This window comes from Cyprinodon variegatus, unplaced genomic scaffold (assembly GCF_000732505.1).
Source record: "Cyprinodon variegatus isolate N-32 unplaced genomic scaffold, C_variegatus-1.0 Scaffold339, whole genome shotgun sequence".
NCBI classification, from domain to species: Eukaryota; Metazoa; Chordata; class Actinopteri; order Cyprinodontiformes; family Cyprinodontidae; genus Cyprinodon; species Cyprinodon variegatus.
The window spans coordinates 420,091-431,017 of NW_015150792.1; the positions used below are offsets into that span (position 1 = coordinate 420,091).

Genomic DNA, 10,927 nt, shown 5'->3' on the forward strand with positions numbered 1-10,927 from the left:
ATTCAATCAGGCCTTTTTCCTCAGGGCCACAAAACTTAACTACAGTTCAATTCTCACTTTAAATAAAAAACAACAAAAAGCAAATCTAGTTACTCTAACAAGAAATATAAGCCAGTATTCAGTCTAACAATTATTATTAAGATAATTGAAAAGACTGTTTTCAGCATTTATTATGATAAAAAGAATAATTCAGCTCTTTCTATTCAGGATTCAAACCCCTCCACAGCACCTACTGCACACATGGTAACCAGTTTTTGACAGTAATGGGTTCAGAAATGCTGTTTTTTAATGTTTAGATGTTGTGTTTGACACAGTTCATCATAACATCCAGTTTGCGAGGCATAAAAAATAGATTGTGTGGTAATGTTCTACACTGTTTGAGATTTTGATCTACAGAAATAGACAGATTTTTGTTCCACTGTTGTTCCAAGCGAACATATTTTGTAAATGGAAATAAAAAAGAAATGTATTTTGTCAATTGAAATTCAAAAAGATGCATTCCACAAATAAAATTTTGAAAAACCCTTAAAAAAAAAAAAAAAGAAGAAGTTTTAGGGAGAAATTTTGACTTTTTTATAGATGCTATCTTTTTTTAAATCAATTTCAAATAATTTTTTTTACATTTAATTTTCTATAATTATTTTATGTTTTTGTGTTTATTTTTATTTCCAATTTTGTTTTGTTTATTTTCAGTTTCAGTTTTTCCAGAATGAATTCAGTTAAAATCGCATTTCAAATACAATTTTAAAAAAATCTAATTCAAAATTCAAAATATGAAAAATATATTTAAGAGGGTGCAAAAAAATCTGAGGGAAAAACAAGCAAAGCTGCTCTGAAAACATTTTTTTTGTTTGTTTTTCAAAGTTTTATTTCTTGATCACATTTTCCAGGGTTATATATATGGAACAAGTTACAATAATGGAACAAAATTAACTCCATACAATTAAGTTATTTGCTGATGAAAATTCTGGCAAACAGAAATNAGATTAGATTACATTAGATTCAACTTTATTGTCATTACACAGGTACAGGTACAAGGCAAAAAAATGCAGTTTAGGTCTAACCAGAAGTGCAATAGCAGCAAGTGCAGGATAAATAATGGTTCCATAAATACAGGACATGGGTATTTCTACTGAATGAGTATAGAGATGAATACTAATATGAATAATGAATATAAAATATATATAACTAGTGTTATGAACTAAATTTAAAATTAGATATATACCGAATATAATATACAGGTGGATATTACTATAAAAAGGGTTTTTACGGTATTACAAATATATATGTAAACAATTGGTACTGTGAATAAACAGTCAGCAGTGCAAATATAAGCAGTCGGCAGTGCAAATCAATATTCAGTTAAAGTGAGTAGTGCAAGATGCATATAAAGAGTTGTTACAATAGTAACAGTGAGGGGTGCAGGTGAATATTACAGTCTTGTAGGTGTGAGGAAGGAGAGTAGAGCCTATCCGTTAGGGTTAAAGTTCAGTAAAGAGACAGCTCTGGGGAAAAAGCTGTTGTTTAGTCTGCTGGTTCTGGTTCCGGAGGCACCTGAAACACCTGCCGGAGGGCAGGAGAGAAAACAGTCTGTGGGCTGGGTGGGATGAGTCCTTTAGAATGCTGCGGGCTCCATGTGGGCAGCGTTTCTTCTGGATGTGCTCAATGGTGGGTAGTGAAGTTCCAGTTAAAGTGCTGGGCGGCTTTCGCAACCCGCTGCAGTGCCTTGCGCTCTGCAACAGAACAGCTTCCGCACCACACTGTTACACAGTTGGTCAGGATGCTTTCTATTGCACAGGGATAGAAGTTCACCAGGATAGTTGAGGGGAGCTGTTCCTCAGTGTTCTTAGGAAGAAGAGGTGCTGGTGAGCCTTCGGTGTTGGTTGACCAGGACATGTCCGCTGACATGTGGGTCCCCAGAAACTTGAACCTGGAGACACTTTCAACAGCTATTCCATTGATGTGTTTGGTGTCGTGGGTGCCTGTTAAATCTTTCCTGAAGTCTATGATGAGCTCCTTCGTTTTGGTGGTGTTGAGGAGCTGGTTATTTTCAGTGCACCATGTGGCCAAGTGCTTGACCTCCTCCCTGTAGCCAGTCTCATCTTTGTTGCTGATGAGATCAATCACTTTGGTGTCGTCCACAAACTTGATGATGGGGTTAGACGGTAAAAAAAAATCTAATTCAAAATACAAAATATGAAAAATATATTTAAGAGGATGCAAAAAAAATCTGAGGGAAAAACAAGCAAAGCTGCTCAGAAAACATTTTTTTTTTTGTTTTTCAAAATTTTATTTCTTGATCGCATTTTTCAGGGTTATATATATGGAACAAGTTACAATAATGGAACAAAATTAACTCCATACAATTAAGTTATTTGCTGATGAAAATTCTGGCAAACAGAAATTAATGATGAGGTTCCTCAAGGCTCTGTCCTTAGGTTACTATTTTAACGTCTATATGTCGTATTATTGTGCATTACACCTTCTATGCAGATGACACACAACAACTATCTCTCTAATGGTACCTCAGGAAAATACGAACCAATCTGTTTAATGATAAAATCTAAAGCAGACTTTGAACCTGCATCATGGAGACAAACCCAAAAACCTCAGTTAATTTAACAATGAATATTTTAGGATTAAAAAAACATAAAAACCTAAATTAAGATAAGGAAGAAGTACTTTTAACCAGCTTTAATATCTCAAAACTTACAGATTTCAGGGATAGTATAGCTACTAAAAGTGTCTCACTTCAGCTGGTGTAGCCAAAGGGTGTGTGATGTACCGTGTTCTAACAGGCCACTGATTTTATGCTGCAGCAGGAAGAGTAAATATTTTATTGAAGAACAGGGGATGCAGAGGTAATTGTCTAGAACTTAAATATTTTATCTTTCTGGGTTCTTTTAGTTTCCTTTTTATTCCCACGTCTCATCCTTTCTATTCAGACTCAGAGGTGCAGAACACTTTAGCTAGTTTCTATTTTAGTTTCTCATCATAAATTCATCCCATCGAGCAAGGGGGATGAAAGACACGCAAAATCCGGATTAAAAAGCTTCATAATGAAAATTATATAACCCTACTGGGAGTCTGCCCACCATATTTGACCCAAACACCAAAGTGTTTGTAAGGAACAGTTTTTACGGCTCTGTTGGATAAAAACAAAATAAACAAAAACAAAAAGCAACGCATCAAACCAAACAGATGTGTGGCTGAAAGAACTGGTTCACAAAGAGTTAAGCAAGTGCTTCCCCATGTGCAGCACTGCACACAAATCAGTGTGAATGTCAAAGTCAAACCAAGAAAAGTCAACCACAGGAAACAGTGGGATGTTTATTTTCAAAATAAACCCCCCCCAAACAATTTTTTCCTTTTTCAATTTATCTTAACATCAAAGTAAAAATAAAAACTATTCTCGCTTACATGTTAATGAAATACCCATTTTCCTCAATTATCACCAACAACCGATGTTTTACAGCAGCACTAATACACTGAAGTGCTTTTTTAGATTATGTCACAAAATACAGTTGGAGTATATAATGTATTTATTTATTTCCTTATTATTGAAAGGCTAAGGGATCTGGGTTTCATGCTGGAGAACAAAAATAAAAAAGGATCAAAATTTGTATGAATTCTAAATTCACATTTTCTATACATGGTTGCTTTATTCCAACATGGCCGCCTTGCATAAAAAAACTAGTTTAAACCACTGATCTCTATTTATTCACTGGATTGCTGATTGCCCGCAAAAAATGAAGCCACCGTCCGCCATTCTGGTGCTCCCCACTCCCACAGAGATGCGCACAAAAAATGCCTACATGTGTAGAATTTGGCTTCAAAATTAAGCAGTTTGCCGGCTGTAGGAAGACGTTCCACAAAAAAGTGGACGTTAACCAATAAAATCCATCTGTACGCTGATGTATCCTATACTATAGTATGTAGGGTAACATTAGTCTGGCTATTTCAGACTGACTCGAAGACTGAGTTAGCCATCAACATTGTGTCTAATGTTAAAAAATAGAAAGTAGAGGTAATAGAAAGTAATTCACTGTGAAATGTAAATGTAGTAATCCTTTATTGAGTGGATGACGCAGTCGTGTTTTGTAGTGTTTGTTGTATTTCTCACTTGAAAAAGTTATGTGCCGAAACATATTGTATGTTATTTTGAAGGGAAAAAAGCGACTGGTCTAAATGTGGAGTACCAATATGGCGGTCGGTGGCATCACTTGAACCCTGTACTACCAACAGGCAATCAGCAATTCAGTGATTAAATAGAGATCAGTGGTTTAAACAAACAGTTTTCATTTTGTATGTGAGAGAATTGTATCTAAGTTCTTTAACATCAAGTGTATCAGATTTGGCACATGAGTTTTATGGACTTTTGCACCTTTGCGAAAAGCATGACGTATATAAGGCACATTTTATGTTTCATTTAATCTTTTTTTCGATTGTTTTCCGATTGCATTTTACAGATCACATTATCTTCACTGAAATAAAAAAAAAAGGAAAAAAAAAATGTATAAAAAAAGAATAGCAAGATTCAAAAAAAGGAAAAACAAAAATAAATAAAGTTTGATAAACAATGTTTAAAACCTAACCTAAGAAAGTAGCAATGCACATTTAAAAACCTTTTTTTTTTATTAAGAAGTTTTTAAAAGTTTGATTTCTGGATTTCTGCATTTCTTTTTAATTTCCATTTACAAAATATGTTATTTACATACAACACTTCCTAATGGAACAGAATTCACTCCACAATAATCAGCTCATTTTGACTGAGTGAAGAAAAGCAGGTGTGCCTAATAAAGTGTCCGGTAGAGCGAACATTCATGTATCACTTCTGCTTCCTGTTGACCTATAATCAATTACAACCATTACAGTAAATAAAACTATTTTTAAGTTCGTCGAAGAGTAAGACGGAGTATTAGGACATGACTAGTTATTTTCTTTTCTTCTATTTCGAGAATAAAGTCGTAAAATTACGGGAATAAAGTCGCAACAAGAACAGTCATAAAAAAAATTACAAGGATAAAGTCATAAAATTACGAGAAAAAAGTCGTAAAATTGCGAGAGTAAAGTCGCAACAAGAATAGTCATAAAATATGAGAATAGTCATAAAAGTATGAGAATAGTGTCATAAAATGACGACAATAAAGTCGTGATATTACGAGAAAAAAGTCACAACGAGAATAGTCATACAATTACAAGAATAGTCATAACATTATGAGAAGAAAGTAGTAAAATTACGAGAATAAAGTAATAAAATTACGAAAATAAAGCGATATTACTATAAAAAGTCGCAACAAGAACAGTCATGAAATTACGACTATAAGGTTGTAACATTATGAGAATAAAGTAATAAAATTACGAGAATATAGTCATAAAATTACGACAATAAAGTGATATTACCATAAAAAAGTCGCAACAAGAACAGTCATGAAATTACGACTATAAGGTTGTAACATTATGAGAATAAAGTAATAAAATTACGAGAATATAGTCGTAATATTTCTTTCTGAAACAGGTTGTTGTATGATGACTTCATTCTCGTAATATTACAACTTTATTCTCGTAATGTAACGACTTTATTCTTAAAACTGAAAAAAAGCAATTTCTAATCTTGACGCTTTTATTTTGAAGGGGTGACAGCAGAAAGCGGAAGTCCAGGTTTTAATGACTCCAGCTGATGTGCAGCAAAGTTCAGGCAGTCACTGCCAACGTTACAGATCTGGGACGAAACTCGCTTCTAACGTCGCGCAAGTCGTTTATTTAAACCAATTAATTTTATTTTTTAGTCGTTTGGGGTTGGCCTTTATATTACAGTGGAAAGAAAACGCTTGGAGGAGAAAACATGTCTAAAACAGAAAATAAAGCCGCAGAAGAAATGACAGAAGCGGTAAGCTTCAGTTATGGGCAGAAACCCCATAACTGAGCAGCCAAACATTTATTTAACTGTATTTCCAGAACATGACTTTTTCCTTTTGCCTGCAGATGGAAACTACGATGCGGGTCCTTCAGGAGAGATTCCTGGCCATGTCAGAGCAGCTGGAGTCCAGAAATATCCATTTCCCCCTTTTTTTAACCTGTTTTACATTTAATCATGCAGCTTTTTAGTTGTTGTTCAGACTCCTGAGATCAGAGCTCCTAAACAAGAGAGTTTTCTCCAGGAAATCAGGTGACCAATAGGGGGCGCTCACACGGTTATTGTTCTTTCTCTATAAAATAACAGATTCTAGAAGTAAAACACATAACTCTAAATAAATACCACAATTATAGCCCAATTTGACCACATTTACTTTGTTTAAGGTGTTATTTTTTTAACCTGTTGATGTATTTTTAAACTTACCAAACTATCGTTAGCATGTGACTCAATACCGACACCTGCTGGACGTTTAAAATCACTACATGCAGCCCGTTTAACCCTTTATAGGACAACTTACTGTTTTTGATCACTTGCTTCCCGCTTACAGATAGAGTCTAGAAGCACAAGATCTATATCCAGCCATTCAGCAAAGATGCTGCTACATGACTGCACATCTGATTTTGATTTGACCAATTAGATGAGCCTTTGAATGATAAATTACCTACTGTAAATTAAAAAATTTAACAAGACAAGAAATAAAAAATGTAAAAAGCTAATTGAAAAGTTAAAAACTAAAGTTAAAAAGTTAATAATCCTAATTAACAATTATATTTAAGTTTATAAAATAAAAAATATAAATGCCAGTGTCAGCATTAATCCCTCAAAGTTTGTGTTTTTCATGAATTTCTTATAGAAACACTTTTATTTTTCTTAATATATTCGGGCAGGTTTGCATTTCTTGTTACATTGACATTCATTTTTGCCATCAAAATATTCATATTTTTTGAATTTTACAAAGGTAATAAGCATGGGCGTATCTATACAGGGGCCAACGGGGTACAGTGCCCCTGTAGATCATGTCCTGGCCCCTGTAATGGCCCCTGTACTGAAGACATATTACTAAAATAAAATTCTAATGATGATATGCGCTGAAACAGACATGGTAACTGATAGGTCCTTTTGATCTGTTTCATTCTTTTTCTTTACAAATTCTGTTTTACTAATTATTTAAAAACAATAAGGTGATAGCTTCAGTGGCATTGAAATAGGATCCCAGTTATCATCTGCTAAAAGTTTTTTCTTTTTCAAAACAAATAAAAAAAATTCTAATTTTTATAGCTGAATTAATCTGTTGCTCTTGAGTTCTAATTCAGGTTTTATAAAAAGCGGTAATTTTAACTTAAATTAAGTCAGAAATATGTAAACTTTCCTATATTCTGAATGTATATTGACCTGATAACACATAGAATTTTTTTAATTAAACTTACTTGAATAGAAATTTCACTTCATGCAGCTCTCTAAATGTATTTGAATCCCTTGCCTTGTTTTTTATTTCATGCTTTTCTGTGCCCCCATAAAAACACACTGGCCCCCTCCTGGCCCCCTGGTACATTTGGTCTAGATCAGCCGCTGGTAATAAGTTTCTGGATTCAGTAACAATACTGGTTGGAAATTTTGATTTTCAAAGTATTTTACTGACTGCTCCATAAAGGGTTAATCTGACGCTGATTTCATGACCTAGTAATACTATAATTTAATTGTATTTTATATTGTATTACCATTTCTTTTTTATGTTAAAATATCTTTGAACATTTTAGATGAAGTCAATAAATAATGTGAAAATATGTGAAAATGTGAAAATTTAGATGAAGCTGTGAATGAGGATGCTTGCAAACTAGGATATAAAAAAGAAAAAGAAAAAAACAACTTAAGTGCAATAAATACGGTAAACTAAATTGAATTTAATTTTAATTTCGATGAATTTAGGGATAACCGAGAGGAACTAACCTGACTCCGCCAGAAAGATTTGCTCCGCATATCCATCTGGACACCTTCGGTTGAAGTAATTTTGGGAAGGGGCGAAAATACTGGTTAGCTGATTGGCCTATGTTGGTGATAGACGAGCCAAATAAACCAATCAGATCAACGAAGCATATGACGTACTAACAGCCAGGCTACTCTTGCCGAAACCAGTCGGGAGAAGAGCAACAACATCTTTTCCTCTGAGAAAAGCCTCCAGAGCAGTGTTTTGCTCTTCTTTCAGTGAAGAAATACTCTGTAATTCCGATAAAACTTGTTTGATAGCCACGCTAACGCTAGTTTCATCGGCTGAAGCCGCCATGTTCTTTAGACTGAACTGTCCCGCTTCTCGTTGCGTCACACCTCAACCCGCCTCAAAGCCAACGCGGATTGGACGTCCGTTTGGTGAACGGCTCCAAATTTTCTTCAAAGGAGAGTCTCCAGACTGATTAGCGAGTGAAACCTTGAAAGCTCGCGAGATCAGGATGGTCTCATGAGGCTAGAGAGGAACAGGATGACACGAGAAAATCAAACCAAATACCAGTAAAATACAGCTGCTCCATATCTCTTCATGAATTTGATGATAAACCGCAAAAGATCAAAGTTTTGCTTGTTTTTTAGCAGAAGCATTCCATTAACAGCTGCGCTTATAAACACAATTTTAAAGCATCAGTCAGTTGGAAACAGCTCCTGAATCAGTCGTGACTTTTAAAATAAAACGCACTCCGACGCAGGGTCCATTAGCTGGATACATGTGCCAATGCATCAGTGTTGCTGGACCCATCTCTGATGGGTTGTAATATTAATTAAATAGTATTCAATTTCAACGAAATGTAGTTTGCATCTATCCAGAATTGCAACACAGGATGTAAATATAAGTGTAATAATTTTTAAAGGTATACTATGCAACCGGTGTTGATTTTCCAGCGAGGCTCCCCCCAGAGGGCGAAAGTAAAAGTGCACTGTCGTAAATATGCTCAGCTGTTCTCCTGGTTTCTCCGTCAAGCCAGGCGCGGTCGTTTTGAGCTTAGCAGACAAGCGAACGCAACGAATCACCATGTCTACTGTGGTAAGTGACTATTTTGTTCCAATTTTCGAGTTTGAAAATTCTCGCTGGTTCCGCCATGATAACTGCACAAATATCGCCACTGCGCTAGCAACGAGCATGCCTTTCAGTGGGGGCGTGTAGCAGTTCTCGCCGTAAAGCAAGACCCACTCTTGCGTTGCACGAGACTTCTGAGCCTGTGGGTGCGGGCCGAGGGCTCCTGCAATTGCAAGTACGGTATTTCCCCTACAGACCACCAGGGCGGCCGAGAAAACCTTTGTTCGACATGAAATGACTCATTTAATCATCCAAAACGTTATGGAACACATTAATTAACTGAAAAATGTTGCATAGTGTGCCTTTAAAATTAAGATTACAAAATTCTAATTGATATAACAATTAAGGTTTTAAGCTAATAAAGCTCATGGTTTAAATCAGTGCTGCGCTGTTACCCTGAAATCCCTCATCCTCCGTCTCGGCCCCGCTTCGCTCCAGGCCGCCTGCGGAAAGCAGAGCCTCCAGCCTCCGCTGTTCCTCCCTTGCTGCTCCACCCTGACTTCCTCAGGGCTCGACGAGAGCATGCACGATCAAATTAATATTAGCAAAACATGCAGAAATGAGCAATTCATTTAATATGATATAATATAAAAAGATTGCTGTCGGCATCCAGCTTAGATAAAAAAAATAATGCAACCATTTTTGGCATTTACGTAATCATTTTTAGTTACTTTAACACAATTGTTTCATGTCAGCAGGGTAGGACATAAAACAATTGTGTTAAAGTATCTAAATATGATTATGTAAATGCCAAAAGCGGTTGCATAATTTCTGCCCAAATATTTTCTTTTTGTTGTGGATTTTCGTAACAGGGATAACTAGGATTAGTTTTGCACTGATGCAGATGAGTAGCGGTGGATGTGGAACAGCTCTCATTGATTAACATGGCAGACAAATACTCTGCCTGTCAAATGTGAGCGAGGCGGATCTCAGAGGGAGTGTGTGGAATCTGGGGTTTAGCGAAACATCCTTTTTATCAGTAATATGCCGATTTCTTTAACCTGTAAACTGGATCAGATGGGAAGCCGTATTGAGGACCTGGAGAAGAACGTCTCTGAGCTGATGACGCAGGCTGGAATGGAGAAAGAGTCCGGTTCTAAGTGAGCATGGATGGGCTGCCTTCATCTGTGTGAACTCTGTGTTTCTTTTCCAATGGTGCTTTGGGAGCAGCTCTTTGGTGCGGATCCTCTGTTTGGATCTGTTGATCCAAATCCCTCCACTGGAGCTCCAACTGTAGTCTTGCTGGGGAGGGATCCTGCTTCCGCCACCTCGCAACTAACTCCACCAGCTTTCCCACATTATGAGGATGCCACCACCGTACATCAGAGTGTAGATGGTGTTTGGTTTTCATCATAATCGGTGGTTCTACTCATCATCTGACCAGAACTCCTTCAGCAGGATCTTCCTCTTTTCACTTTAGCTACATATCCAGACGAGCATTGTCTTGCTCTGTGTCAAACCTTTTATAATGGACTTTCATTTAAAGGGCTTTTTTTCTATGCTTTCAAATTTATGGAGGTTATTATGGAGGTTATTATGGAGGTTATTTTGTCCCATTTTTGCTCCAAGAAAAAAACAAGTTTTATAAATGGAAATAAATGAAAAAAAAAAACAAACTTCAACCCAGAAATAAATGTTTGAAGAATTATTTGCTGTAATTTGCTGTTTTCTTAGGTTTAATTGTATTTTTAAGTTTTTCACAGAGAATGTGAGCTATAAATCCCAATTTTAAAATGATGCAATTTGTAAACCTCAAACAGAAAAAGCAAAATTAGAAAAATAAAAATTGTAAAATAAATGTCAAAATGTTAAAATCAATCACACTTATTTGACTTAAACTACAATATGAGGCACTTTTAAAAAAACAACGGTTTGAAAAAATAATCAGAAAAAAAACCTTAAAAGGATTTTTTAAAGCTTCTTTGCTTGATTGTATGTTTTCTACTCAA

The 10,927-nt window shown here is 35.7% G+C and overlaps 1 protein-coding gene across 1 annotated transcript; it reads left to right on the top strand.

The window, feature by feature from the left end:
* Positions 1-5,677: 5,677 nt before the first annotated feature.
* Positions 5,678-10,499, top strand: hsbp1l1 (heat shock factor binding protein 1-like 1). The gene is made up of 3 exons (XM_015385437.1): positions 5,678-5,890; positions 5,986-6,052; positions 9,988-10,499. Exons 1-3 carry the CDS (start codon positions 5,846-5,848, stop codon positions 10,080-10,082), a joined length of 207 nt encoding a protein of 68 aa, XP_015240923.1. The 5' UTR covers positions 5,678-5,845; the 3' UTR covers positions 10,083-10,499.
* The last annotated feature ends 428 nt before the right edge of the window (positions 10,500-10,927 follow it).